The following is a 14,159-nucleotide window of genomic DNA, read 5'->3' on the forward strand; positions in this document are numbered from 1 at the left end:
AATTTTGGGGCGCACTGCTGGATCTTTCACTCGGCAGGGTACTATGACTTTTTCGGTTGGTACAGGAAGAAAGTAAGTGATCCATCAAACGGTGAATTTTCGATGGAACAGAGCTGACTGATGTGTTTCCTGTAACTCCTTTTGACTTTGTTTATTTAAAATTATTGGAATTTGCAAATGATGCCCTTTTATTTATACATTAAGATATTTTACTATTAACTACAGGGAATTTTTTTCTGTAAAATCGTATGCACTTGACCTATGTCAACTGTATTTTATGTGATATGTGGAATCTTTATACTTGATTTTTCATACAAACAGCATTTTTAATCGACATGTATAAAAATACATATATGGATGTTTCTTAATGAAATAAACTTTGTGAATATTAAAGTAAAATTATTGGATTGTAAATGAAATAGATTTAAATAGAACACTCATTGTAAAATCAAAAAATTAATCAGATGCTAACAATTTAGTACCTTTCACTCCTTGGTTAAGCATGAAAGCTGCAACTGTCAACGATTCGATAATGGTGCATTTTTCCTTTGTATTAAATCGCCTTTACCAACACATGTGAAGAGACGAGAAACGCGAACAATGTTTGACAAAGGCATATGCGTGAAATAATGCGTAAAATTTAGTGAAATTGCGAGCTAACACGTAACGTCAGCATTAGCGCCATTTGTAACCGGGAAATTGGAAGTGTTGCCACAACATTCCATATTTAAAAAAATTATTCAGTATTCTGACATTACAACCGGAAGTTAGTACCCAATCTTGATAAATTTCAACAGGAAATAAATGAATTTACAAACAGTCGGAGCAGATTTATATATCAGGAGGGAAATCAGTACTAGACCGTTACGTCACTATTAAAGTTTACTATTAAAGTTACGTAATCCTAAATGGAATATTTGAACCAACGAAATGAAAAAATATTGCAGCTAATCACAACTGAAGAGTTTGAATCAATTAGCAATTAGATAAAGAAAACCAATACGACGACGAATTGAAGGTCCAATAAGAAAGCGCGTTGAACGACCAGTAAGAAAAGGCGGTGAATATTTGTCCCTAAGCAGACCAAATCTTGTACTTGTAAAGGAACCCAGTACGACATGGACAAAATGGCCCATCGGAAAAATTACAGCAGTTCACCCGAGTGAGGACGGTGTCAGCAGAACTGCAACGGTGAAGACCAGACAAGGAACAGTAACCCAATCTGCAAGATCACTCCGCCTGGTGGAACCATCCGGTGACGCATAAAATCCTATTCACCCTTCTTGGGGGTGGGAGGTGTTGAGAAATCTTTTCTCAATACCTACTCATCACTATCTAAAAATCCCCGTGGTAACGAAGCATTGCTCCTGGTACGAAAACAACAGTTGCGCAACGCCAGTTGCATCCCTTGTTTTTCTTGATGGAAAACAATGGAATGGCAATTAAATTATCAAAAGGTCAGCGTCCTGTAACATATCTGCCACAACTCTGGTGGTCAGTTGCTGAAAAAGCGTCAAACTGAAATGTGGCTGGCAGCGCACCTGTTCAGATTCCGGCTAAGCTGCACTGTCTAAGGGATTGCGTATCCAAGCGGATTTTCTGATTCCGTCACGAGGACGAATAAGCCGCGAATAACTACAGTCAGTATTGGAACCTGATTGTTAGTTATTAAAAGTGTAGAGATTTTTTTTTCTTTTTGCTACAATGCCAAAACGCCTGTTCAATCCAACTGTGTTCGGAACAGTTGAATGTCACTAACAGATCACTGGCCCTCTCTCAGGCTTATCAGCGTTAATTAAGTTCGGGAACAACAACACACGGAAACTAAGATTTATTCGGGAAGAATCGCACAACACACACACAAACACAAGGTCACGTTTTTCGCTCGCGTTCACACTCGCTGATTACTCGCAGATTACGTCACCACCACAACAACACCGGTTACGGTAGCAGATTGGGATCTTCAGGCTCAAACCGAGGGAGTTTTCAACAACGCCAATAGCCTACCCGAGGGAGCGGCTCGTTACACAATAAAACATAGAAATTTTCTTTAAATCATATTCCAAATACTAATCACAAGAAGCACAAATGGTGTAAGGAGAGTAGAAAAAAAGTAAAGATTTAAAAGGAAAAACAGCTTGCTCAGAACCACCTTTGTTTTAGCCTGAACATCCGCATCCGCTACCGTAATCAGCGCTGACGTAATAGTCACGTACGAAGGCGAGTGTGAATGCGTGTGAAAATCTGATCTTGTGTGTGTGCTGTGTTGGCGTGTGATTGTTTTGTGCGATTCCTCCGAATAAAGCTTAGTTTCCGTGTGCCGTTGTTCCCGAACTGTCGCTAGCGCTCCTAAGTCTGAGAAGATCCAATGACTCAGTTAGCGAAACTCAACTGATGCGTACAGCTGAATTGAACACAGTGTAACGATCATTGCTGTACGGCGTGTCGTTCGGTCATTGACCCCATGGCCCGCCGATCGCTGATGGTCCTTTGGGGCAGCGGATCAAAGCCGCCGCGCAACAAGCCGCTGATTTATAGAAGGGCCGCAAGCCGGGGGACTGTCAGCAAGACAGTGGAGCGGGTCCTGCGATGCAGGTCCACTGATGCGAGTGATTCGCGTGCGCTGATAGGGCGGTCTTCAAGTGTCCATGGAACCTTTCTACCATTCCGTTGGTCTGTGGGTGATATGCCGACGCCGGTGCCAACTTGATACTGAGCGCAGTGGTGAGTTCTCGCCACAGAGCGCTCTGGAACTGCCGGCCTTGGTCGGTGGTGACGATGCTCGGGATTCCAAATCTCACTACCCACGTTGACAGGAACGCCCGACATACGGTATCAGCGGACGTGTTGGTTAAGGGCACTACCTCCGGCCAACGGGTGAAGCAATCTATTACCGTAAGCAGGTGGAAAATCCGCGCGACGGTGGTAGTGGGCCGACGATGTCCACATGGACGTGATCGAAACGTCTATCCGGCACGGTGAAAATTTCGAGCAGAGTTTTCGTATGCCGGTGCACTTTCGTGCGTTGGCAGGTCAGACAGCTTCGTGTCCAACGCGTGACGTCTTTGTTCATTCCTGGCCATACGTAACTCTGTTTCACCAGTTGTCGCCAGCCGCGGATGCTGGGATGGGACAGACCGTGCAGTGTGGTGAAGACTTTGCGGGGTAAAGGCTGCGGCACGTAGGGACGAGTCTTGCTTTGTGCGGTGTCGCACCACAGGACTATGTCGGGACCTTCCAGCTTGACTCAGCGCAATCGCAACGAACTGTAACGTCTGACAGCCGGCAACTCGGGATCGGCTTGTTGAGCGTCGGCGAGCTGTCTCAGGTTGGCCGAATCTAAAACGACAGAAAGCGAACCTACCGATGATCTGGACAACAAGTCGGCAACGGTATTCTGTGTTCCCTTAATGTGGCGCACGTCGCTAGTAAAGGATGTTATGTAGTCTAGCTGGCGCACTTCACGCGGATTGTGACTGCCAGTGCCACGTTGCACTGCTTGCACAATCGCTTTGTGGTCAGTCAAGACCGTGAACTGCCGCCCTTCTAGCCAGTGTCGGAAATGACGAATGGCGAGGTATATGGCGAGCAATTCCCGTCCGAATGCGCTGTATCTCATTTCGCGCGGTTGGAAATGACGTGAGAAGAACGCGAGGAGGGACCAACGCCCTTTGTGTCGTTGTTGCAGTGCCGCACCGGCTGCGTGGTCGGACGCATCGACCACCAGTGACAAAGCTGCGCCTTCTTGGGGGTGGCTCAATAGCGTCGCGTTAGCCAGTGCTTCTTTCACCTCGTCAAAAGCATTAACCGCATCCTCCGACAGTTTAAGTTTATTGTGTGAATTATGTAAAGATGTCAACTTTTCTAGCGGTGCCAGCAACGTGGCAGCTCGCGGTATGAAACGGCGATAGAAATTCACACAACCGAGGAATTGGCGGAGTTCGTGCATGGTCGTCGGCTGACGGAATCTGCGTATCGCTTCGACTTTTTCTGCCAACGGTTTGATGCCTTGGCTGCAGACCTTGAACCCGAGGAACTCAAGGTCCGGCGCGAAGAAAACGCATTTTGCCGGGTTCAGCTTGACGCCGTACTTTTCAAACCAGTGAAAAAGAGTAGCGAGGTGTTTTTCGTGTTCTTCCTTGCTGCGGCTTGCTACTAGCACGTCGTCCAAGTAGACGAAGCAGAATCGCAACCCTCTAATCACTTCGTCCATAAAACGCTGGAATGTTTGAGCAGCATTTCACAAACCGAAAGGCATCCTCACGTATTCAAAAAGGCCGAAAGGTGTCGTTATGGCCGTCTTCAGAATATCTTCTTCCGCCACCGGGATCTGTTGATAGGCGCGGATCAGGTCAACTTTGGAGAAGATCGTCCGGCCGCCCAACTGCGTGACGAAGTCGTTGATGTTGGGGATCGGGTATCTGTCGGGCTTCGTCACGTTGTTGAGGCGTCGATAATCTCCACATGGGCGCCAGGTGTTTGGTTGTTTCTTTGGAACCATGTGGAGCGGTGACGCCCAGCTGCTGCTAGATGGTCGTATGATGCTGAGATCCAGCAGGATGTCGAATTCCTTTCTCGCAAGTTCCAGCCGGTCAGGCGGCAACCGTTGTGGTCTTGCGAAAACTGGTGGTCCGTGCGTGAGGATGTGGTGCTGAATCGAGTGGGTGGCCAGCTTACTCGTTCTGAATTTTAAGGTTATGATCTGATCCGTGTCGTAAACAACTGACGTATTTTGTATTGCTGGTCTTGACGAGTCCGTTCGAGAAGGTCCATGACGTCATGTCTGTTAGGCGCTGATGCTTCAGGTCGACGAGTAGGTTAAAGTGCCGAAGGAAGTCTGCACTGAGGATGGGCTGTGCGATTCGTGCGACGACGAATTTCCATCTCATCGGGCGCGTAAAACCGAGGTCCACTGTCAACTCGCGACTACCGACGACATCGATACGAGTGCTGTTGGCAGCTGTTAGCTGTGGAATGTCCGCGGCGTGGAGTTGACTGCGTAGAGTGGTATTATATGGCACTACGCTCACTTCGGAACCAGTGTCCACAAGGAAACGCATTCCGTAGCTCCTCTCCTGCACGAAGAAAAGGCAGCGCACCCGTTTGCCTGAGGACCCTACTGCCATGAGGTCCCTGGCCGTCCGTTTCCCTGGTACCGGCAAGGAGAACGGCATTTGCGGGCGCGTGTCCTGAATTTCCGATGGAAGAAGCATACTGGTGATGTATGCCGTCTCGCGCGGCTCGAACTCCGGTGTTTACGACTGGGCGTCCGGGGGGCGTCGTCTGGACGTCTGTTTAAGGATCGGAACCGCTCTTCAAGGTCTTCAATCCGTTCCTCTAGCGTCGGAGCCCTGTTGCTGTTCTCTTTTTTGACAGTGCAAATTGAACCAGAGCCATTATTACTGAGGGCTATGAGTTCGTCTGCTTTATTTGCCATTTCTTCTATGTTCGCGTACGTGTTTGCTCTAAGTATCATTTGAATATTTAGCGGGAGTCGTTGTAGGAAAAGTTTTTTGAAGAAACAGGTGTTTGGATCTAAATCCTTGCCGCAATTTCAGCGCATTTCTCGCAGAAGTTGAGAAGATTTTGTATCTCCTGCGAGGGCTGAATTCATAAGCGCATTAAAACGATTGTCGTCTGATTCACCGTAACGTTCGAGAAGGCGGCGTTTCAACGTTTCATATGGGGGATCTCCAGCCGGTTCTAACAAATCGTTTACGTCAGGGCCAACTGAGTCCGGTAATGACGCAATGACGTAGTAATATTTTATCACCGATGCTGAAACATGCTGTAGCGCAAACTGAGCTTCCGCTTGCGCGAACCATAGACGCGGACTATGTGGCCAAAAAGGCAGTAATTTGACTGAAATGGCAACGGTTTCTATGTCAAGGTTGTCTTGTTTAACGGACATACGGGTCACCAATTGTTGCGTACAACGTTTACTCGATCGGACACAAAACACACACATGCTAGCTAACTATATGTATATAGCAACAACCATACTGTTCTTGTGGGTAAATAATGAGTAGGTATTAATCTAGCATTAAGTACAGTATGAACGGTTCCCCTACAACGTCATAACTATGCAATCAGAAGCTATCCAATGAAAACACGACGTTTTGCCATCCAATAGGAATGCAGCCCCAAATACTTTACTGAGAAAGACTATCCTGACGATTTGGCCTACTTGGGGACAAATTTTCACCGCCTTTTCTTACTGTTCGTTCAACGCGCTACCATATTGGTCCTTCAATTCGTCGTCTTATTGGTTTTCCTTATCTAATCGCTCTTTGATTCAAACTCTTCAGTTGTGATTAGCTGCAATATTTTCCATTCTATTGGTTTAAATATTTTCATTTACGATTACGTAACTTTAATAGTAGTGACGTAACATTAGTAGTGAGAAAAATTTTTATTATTCAAAAATTACCTTGAGTTTGCTTTTATCAAAATTTATTAAGTTTCATCATTAATTGAAATTTCGTTTTTTAAATAATTTATTTAATTATTATTTGTTATTGTTTGTGGTGAACTTTATACTTTTTAATGATCAGCATTTTTAAAAAAGAATTTTTATCATTTCTCGATATTTCATTGTAACACAATGACGTTATATCAAATGCGATAGAAATAATTCAGAAAAAGCAACACAAAAAATAATTTAAATAGTGATCTTTAATTTTCACCAGTTAGCAGCAGCAACAACAGTAAAGAACAGCCAACAACAACAATAATAAACAACACCAGTGAACGACATTAACAAAGTGGTATCAGGGTGATTTCAAAATTACAAATTATTGTTTGTGGATAAAGACTGACCCTAAGGACAGTCGCTTTGTTTATTAGTGCTTGAAAAATAAACTCTTATTTGCCAACATCTTTACCCGTACATAGCAACAGACTACTGGCACCAGCTTACTCGCCACAATAGCATGGATGGTAAAATGTTATTGATATCATTGAGGTACAACCTTGAATGTACCATCCAATGCCCAGGTTCGCCTGGTTGCCATCAGTCTAATGTTAGAACCCGTAGCCAATACCAATATATGCCTCGATGCACTCTGCCACAGCAAAAAATCTTCACCGGCCATTGTTGTTCTGAATGCGTCAGTGATTTGCGGGGCCTGACGATGTTCACGCAGTTTTAGGTACTGCTTTGACCGGTGGACTTCACCCGCTTAAAAAGCAGAAAATGGCCAGATGTAGATGGCACGGCGGACGCGGCGGAAACTTCTTTATCGTAAATGGCGAGGATGGGTTTTGTTTCTTCCGCGCTTCATTTTTTCAAAACCGCCTCTTTTTCCATTTTGTATGCTAAGTGCTCATCCACTGGGCAGCTTTCGATGTGATCCTTTTGCGTGATCACATATTTCACATCCAGGTTTGTCCATATGACACCCTTGCAGCCTTCTTTTCCTTGTACCAAAATTATCTAACCCTTAATAACGAAGGACACACACTGTACATTTAGCGCATACTTTTGAGCAAACCCTATGTTTTTTTTGTTTATTGGTGTATCTCAATTTGTATATGTCTTTTCTTGAGAAACAAGAGACGTACTTCCGCCACGATTTGGTACAAGACGCAGCTCAGAAATATCAGCCATTCTGAAAATGATGAACAGAGCAGAAAAAGATTAAAATAACTCTCGAACGCAAAACAGAACTCAAACGCAAGACCAAACAAAAATGAATTTGACGGTTTTTAATTCCATTTTACATCACTATTGCAAAAGGAAGTTAACGCTTAACGCAGCAGTAAGGGAAACTAGAATTAGCAGTCTTGAATTTTCTCAGCTTTTGCACTATTCCGGTTTATTTGTCTAGCTCAGTCAGTTATGTCTAGTTTTATGCCCAATAGGAATTTGCTTCCTGATTCTGATTTATATCTCGTTTCTTCTAGCATTTCTAATACTGTTATTGACATTTATGAATAATACAGCCTGTTTCCAGTTCAGAATTTCAGCAAGCAAGAAATTTCAGATTTACCATGGTATCTGATATTTGATTCATCAGTTTCTTGTGATGAGTCATTACAACAAGCAAGCAAATACTGTTGAACAGAATGTGCGCACTAATAGTTGTTTCGCTAATCAGCTAATAATTGTCGAACGCAAAACACAGAACTCAAACGCAAGACCAAACAAAAATGAATTGCACAGTTTTGAATTCTATTTTTAATAACTGTTGCAACAATTAGTTTTCATTTCTCATTTTATCTACAAATGAAGATCAAGTTGTGATATTCCTTGTAGCACTAATCCCTTTTGTTGATTCTGATAGAATAAAATTAATCATATACAAATGGCGCACAAATGCTAACATCAAAGAACGCGATGTCCACTGCAGAGTAAATTTGAAGCAGCTTTTACTGCTTTTCTGCTTGGTGCTGTTCATCGCTACTATTTAAACAAGTTTATCAGATAAATAACGTTTTAGTTATCAGTTATATTACATTTATGTATAAGATGCTTTTCTGTTTGTCAGAAATTGTTCCGATGAGTAGCTAAAGACGATTTTAAAACAATGGGAAAGTCAACAAGTGACAAATTGTTCACAGCTGCAGTTTGAGTTAGAACTAGGACAGGCAACTGCTAATTTGTTAGCATCGAAATACTTTTCTGATGCTGCTTTGCCGTTCTCTGAAAATGCTTCTCGTTTGCATAAGAATTTTATCTTTAATCTTTCCAATGTTTCTTTCGTTCCTGATCACCATAGTTATTGATTTTCTAGTTATGTTATAATGTCAATACTAGGATTGGTACAGTGCTTTGCTTTCCCGAGTTATCTGAATTATTTTCTGTTCTGTTTCTTGCTATGGCTGATGTCCCTGAGCTACATCTTCTACCGAATCGTGGTGGCAGTATGGCCCTTGTTTTTGAAGGAAGGGCATGCAAATTGAAGCACACGGGCAAACAGAAGAAATGTTGGAGGTGTTCAAAGATATGCGTTGAATGTACAGCATGTGTTCCTTGTTATTAACAATTACCTTATTTTGGTATAGGATAAAAAACGCTGAAAGAGTGCAATGTGGATAGATTTAGAAGTTACGGCCGTGATCGATCGAAAAGATCAGGTTGAAACCTGCCAGGTAGACGAGCACCTCGCATATAAAATGGAGAAGAAGGCACTTCTAAAAAAACAAAGTGCTGAAGAAACGAAGCCCATCTCCGCAATATATGACGAAGAAGCCTTTGCCGCGTCCGCTGAGCCGTCTACATTCGGACAGTTTCCGGTTTTCAAGCGGGTGTGAGCCGCAATGTACAAACACCGAGCAAAGCGCTTCCCCAGACTTCCTGAACACCGGCATTCCTGAAACGTATTCCAATTCCTGAACGCCTGCTTGAAGCAGGCACTACGGGTAATTTGTTATCCTTATTTCAATATTTTCCGCAGGAGTGGATGACTGATGAAAGACTGCCGCTTTGGAATGTACATAATGTAAATGTTAGGATGAATAACTACTTGGAAGGTTGGCATAATCGGCTCAACAGAAAAGCGAGTAAAGGTTATAACGGCTTTTATGAACTGCTCCAGCTCCTAATAGCGGAACAGGTTGTTATGGACACCCTGATTCAACAAGTGCTATCAGGAAACGTGACCGTTGGTGACTTAAGACAGGTAAACAGGGTTTATGCTCAAAAGCAACGACACGTTGCACAATATACGGGTGAATACACAAACGGTAGACATACGCTGGAGCAGATCCTAGAAGATTTTATGTATATAACGCCGCAGCTGATTTAGTGCCGCCTTCCAAGTAGTGGTTAGCATTATATTTTTATTCGATTTTGTTGTGTTGTATTGTACTATATTATATTTGTATTGTATTGTCTTATATTCATATTTTATTTCATTGTATTGTATTTTATTTCACTGTATTGTATTATTCTTTTTCGTCGTTTCTACTTTGTTAATATTGTTCACTGTTATGTTGTTTACTGTTGTTGTTGTTGACTGTTCTTTATTGTTGTTGTTGCTGCTCTTGACTAGTGAAAAATCAAAATCACTATTTAACTTGTTTTTTGTTGTTTCTTTTAATTATTACTATCGCATTTGATATAACGTCACTCTGGTACAATAAAATATTGAATGATTAAAATTATTATTGAAAACGTTGATCACTAAAAAGTATAAACCTCACTAATAATATATTGGAAAAACAAAATTTCAATGAATGATAAAACTTATAAATCTTGATTGAAACAATTCCCAAATAAGAAATACTTTCATTATTAATGTTACGTAATTACTATTGAAGTTACGTAATCCTAAATGGAATATTTGAACCAATGAAATGAAGAACATTACAGCTAATTACAACTGAAGAGTTTGAATCAATTAGGAATTAGACAAGGAAAACCAATAAGACAGCGGTACGAAGGTCCAATAAAATAGCGAGTTCAACGACCAGTAAAATTGGACGGTGAAAATTTGTCCTGTAATCGACCATCCCTATCCTGACAGCAGTATTCCCATTTCCGTCGTCTACATCTTCCGCACGGATTAGGGTATCATACACCCATCACTGACAAGACAGGACGAGCTTTGGTGTTGCCACTGGTCTCATGATCACATTGGTGGACGTTCAGATCCTGGCCCATCTCGCAATGCTATTGCTTCCAGAGAGCAGTTCGGTGATCACACTGATCGGGCACTGGGTTTGCGGGATGTTGTCCTCCAGGATCAGCAGAAATCATTCAGCTGGAGAAGTTCTCCACTTCTGTCTTTGCATCAAATCCAACAGGTATTCTCTTCTGTATCTTCAGCACCATTTGATGAGGAGCTACTGGTGTTAGCTCCAGCAGTGGTTCCATTGCCGGGGACCACGTCCTGATGGCTGCCATTCCAGAACATGGGCTTCGACTGCCAGGATTTCCACATAATTGTGGCCAGTCAGCAGTTCAGTTGAAACGGGGACAAAGCGCGGCGTTTGTGGCTCTCTTCTCCCAGGAATGTCAGGGATCTGGCATTGAAACAGGCCTCTACCTCACAACGTGTTATCCAGAGTTCTTCTTCATCGAGCAGCACCTTACTGAGGATCTTCCGCAGCGATTTCTTTATCGACCAGACGAGCCGTTCCAATAGCCCCCCCATCCGCAGGGCTCACTCCAGAATAAATTTCATGGATGCAGTGGCCTACTAGGTCACGCTGAACTCAGTTCACATCTACGGGTCGCCAGGGTTGTCTCAACTCTGGCGCAGCGGTCATGAAAGAGCGGAAGTTATCCGACTGGATAATCTCCTATTTTTCTTGTCAGGCAATGAACTTGCATCACCCTGGCAATTGTCATCTGTACAGCATCGAGGTGCACAGCCCCGGACGCCATGCATGTGAACAGGCACACATAGTACTTAGAAGTAGCTTTCTTTCAGACGCGAGTGAGCAATGGCCCTGTAAAGCCCATCCCGGTGTGAGCGAATGCAGCGGCCTCGACCACTCGACTGGATGGCAAGGCCGCCATTCTCAGCTGGTTCGGTCTGGCTCTTGCACACTGCCAAGCAAAACAGTTCCGTTTACCTTCTTCACTTGGGTGCGTCCCTTTAGCACCCAATATTGCTGTCTCAGAGCTGCAGCGTATTGGTGGTCCCAGTGTGTAGCTGCCGCGCGTGGCAGCGTCCCATCAATCCCGTCGTCAAAGCGTGGTCTCCAGGCAGTATCACTGGGTATGTCATTTGTATGGGTAATTCAGAGTTTTCCAATCTTCCACCCACTCGCAGAAATCCCTTTTCATCCACGAAAGGGTCCAGCCAACTGAGCCGACTGGTCGCGACGACACGCCCCTACCGCGACAACGCCTGGAATTCTGAACTGAAAGCTTTTATTTGGGCCATTCGCACCCACGTGCCTTCTGCCTTTCAGAGTTCAGCTGCTGTGATTTCACTGTTCTAACGGGCTTCTACCGGCATCCGGCAATTTCGTATGAACTGCTGACAATGCTGAGTAATACAGAAAAGCTTTTCCACGCAGCCGTACTTCTCAGGACCAATGAAACTAGATCGAGCTTCGGTAGTGACAGCGACTGTCACTCTTTGCGCACTTTGTTGTTTGTTTGTTTTGTTGCTCATCTCGCATGGGCGGCGGTTTCTTCGCCGTCACCAAGTTTACCACGTGGTGGTGGTTCGTCGCCTCAGTGGGTAAGTATACCACAGCGCCATATGCCCTCTCTTACGCATCGCAAAACGCTTGGATCTCCAGGCGCCTCACTCAGCCAAGTGCAAGCGGTACGAGCGCGCGTAGAAGGAGGATCTTTGACAGGCCTGGCTGCTCTTGCTTCCAACGCGTCCACAGCTCCTTCACGGAAACTCCATTGTTCTGGCAAGAACTCGTCCTACGAGGTCCCACGTTGCCACAGAGTCTGGAGGAGCATCTTCGTTCATACTGTGAACAGTTCCAAGCATGCAATCAGGTCACAGATGTGAAAAGCGGTGCTCAGCATCTTTCGCTTCGACTCTTCACCCTGGCTATGCACCATTACTGGTGGTGAGAATGTCAAGTGATCGTCTCGTCGGTCCCACTGAATTTCGAGCATCTTCCAAAGGTGGCCCCTGCTGTTCGCGATTCTTTCCTTGTCTGGCAAGGTCTTCAACGCTTCGGGCTTATTGCTGGCCCATTTGTGCAGGTGGAAACTTCCACTGGCCAACAGTCCCTGCAGTTGACCGGCTAGCTCTTCGTCCTTCTCGATGATGTCACATGACGTAGCAGGTCATCCAAATGCATGTTTTCCAAAATCTCTGCGACAGAGCGCAGTGCAGCGTCCTGGTGTCGTTTCGCGTGCATCCGTAATGGTGAGAATGGCCAGAAACTGAGACCATGTCAGGCCAAAACACTCCCGCAGCAACCTGAAATGGCCAAGTTCAGCCGACGTGTCCCTCCACAGAAAAAGACATGTACTCGATCCTGCTCTGCAATCTGCACCTGAAGATACATCTTCTGGATGTCAGCTTGCAGGCCCACACGGTATCTTATGAACCGCAGTAGGGCCTTGAGCAGGTCGAGCTGCAAGTTTGGTCTGACTTTGAGCTGGTTGGGTTTGGCCGTATCGAGCGGAACCATCAAATACGACTCGGCACCTTTTCTCTGTGCCCTCACCTTAGTAAACAGCGTAGTGAGGCAGTACTAGCTTCTACCTTCCGGACTGATTTCTGGAGCCCTTTCCGCCCAGCTATTCTCCACGTAGTGACGCATCGTCAATGCGTAGTCTTACTCATCATCCCTGCAGCGCGCCAGCCTACGCTCTACTACAAGCGGGCGACGCCTTACTTGTGTAAAGTTGTTCAGCAACGATGGATGACCTGGAAGACATGGAAGTCGCACTTCATATCGTTCACCGTCGAACGATATCCCTTCCTCGAACCTTGCAAGCGCCTTAACGTCAGATGGTCATAAGTAGCAATTTCAGTCGCCTCTAATTCCCAGAATCGACGCAGTATCTGTTCGGCTGATTTTTCCACGCGCGTTAGGACGGTAGCCACGGCAGTGATTGGCCTCAAGCTGGTCTATCCGCACAGAATCCAGCCCAAATGAGATTATATTGTGACAGGACCATATGCCGGTCCCTGGCTGACATCACCACTAACTAGATCCAAATAGTGATCTAATTATGAGCATTCTCCCTTCACACTGGTCGACAACCAGAAGGTTGGACAAGTGTNGGCCANGCATACTCCAGCTTTCACAGGCGGCNTTGCTGAATCCTTCCCGCTAATNCTTCCGGCATGNANCCAGCGCGCGTATCAGGGTGTCNGAGTCTCTAGCNTTAGCGTGGGTCAACATGAAACTTTGATCTGACGGCATCCGTCGCGCTGTTCCTGCCATTCGTTCGTCGACGNATCANCAAAGGGCNGGATCACCTTCGTATGGTCCAGGGAAGTCCCCAATGCATCAGCCCACGTTTATCTGAAGGGAAAGAGCTCCAGGAACCCCAGGGTCGAAAAAGGGCAGTGGTGAACTAATTGCGTTGGTGAACCACTTAAATTGCCATCTATTTTTCATTTTGCATTTGCAACCCTTTGAATGTATATATTTCAATGATAACGAAATATTTAAGCATTCCNGCATCNAAAAGCAGCGCCTATGATCTGTNTTGATGTTGNATTTCAAATTACATTTGAACTTGGTTATAAGTGAGCATGGAATTTGGCAAGAATTTCCAT

General features: G+C 44.8%; 6 protein-coding genes across 6 annotated transcripts; 3 read left to right on the forward strand and 3 right to left on the reverse strand.

The window, feature by feature from the left end:
- Positions 1–908: 908 nt before the first annotated feature.
- Positions 909–1,266, forward strand: Tsp_04870 (conserved hypothetical protein). Its single transcript, XM_003369406.1, has 2 exons — positions 909–964; positions 993–1,266. Exons 1-2 carry the CDS (start codon positions 909–911, stop codon positions 1,264–1,266), a joined length of 330 nt encoding a protein of 109 aa, XP_003369454.1.
- A 1,700-nt stretch (positions 1,267–2,966) lies between these two features.
- Positions 2,967–5,476, reverse strand: Tsp_04871 (conserved hypothetical protein). The gene is given in 5 exon segments (XM_003369407.1): positions 2,967–3,266; positions 3,281–4,219; positions 4,265–4,651; positions 4,728–5,189; positions 5,216–5,476. The coding sequence occupies 5 exon segments, from the start codon at positions 5,474–5,476 to the stop codon at positions 2,967–2,969; spliced, it is 2,349 nt and encodes a 782-aa protein (XP_003369455.1).
- A 78-nt stretch (positions 5,477–5,554) lies between these two features.
- Positions 5,555–7,094, reverse strand: Tsp_04872 (conserved hypothetical protein). The gene is made up of 2 exons (XM_003369408.1): positions 6,983–7,094; positions 5,555–5,862 (listed from the first exon to the last, which is right to left on the reverse strand). The coding sequence occupies exons 1-2, from the start codon at positions 7,092–7,094 to the stop codon at positions 5,555–5,557; spliced, it is 420 nt and encodes a 139-aa protein (XP_003369456.1).
- A 1,936-nt stretch (positions 7,095–9,030) lies between these two features.
- On the forward strand, positions 9,031–11,090 carry Tsp_04873 (conserved hypothetical protein). Its single transcript, XM_003369409.1, is given in 4 exon segments — positions 9,031–9,237; positions 9,399–9,623; positions 10,513–10,796; positions 10,808–11,090. The coding sequence occupies 4 exon segments, from the start codon at positions 9,031–9,033 to the stop codon at positions 11,088–11,090; spliced, it is 999 nt and encodes a 332-aa protein (XP_003369457.1).
- A 176-nt stretch (positions 11,091–11,266) lies between these two features.
- Positions 11,267–11,895, forward strand: Tsp_04874 (hypothetical protein). Its single transcript, XM_003369410.1, is given in 3 exon segments — positions 11,267–11,363; positions 11,379–11,669; positions 11,696–11,895. The coding sequence occupies 3 exon segments, from the start codon at positions 11,267–11,269 to the stop codon at positions 11,893–11,895; spliced, it is 588 nt and encodes a 195-aa protein (XP_003369458.1).
- A 238-nt stretch (positions 11,896–12,133) lies between these two features.
- Tsp_04875 (hypothetical protein) lies at positions 12,134–12,535 on the reverse strand. Its single transcript, XM_003369411.1, has 2 exons — positions 12,386–12,535; positions 12,134–12,334 (listed from the first exon to the last, which is right to left on the reverse strand). The coding sequence occupies exons 1-2, from the start codon at positions 12,533–12,535 to the stop codon at positions 12,134–12,136; spliced, it is 351 nt and encodes a 116-aa protein (XP_003369459.1).
- Between the last annotated feature and the right edge of the window lie 1,624 nt (positions 12,536–14,159).

Source organism: Trichinella spiralis (genome assembly GCF_000181795.1).
Source record: "Trichinella spiralis strain ISS 195 chromosome Unknown Scfld1557, whole genome shotgun sequence".
Lineage (NCBI taxonomy): Eukaryota > Metazoa > Nematoda > Enoplea > Trichinellida > Trichinellidae > Trichinella > Trichinella spiralis.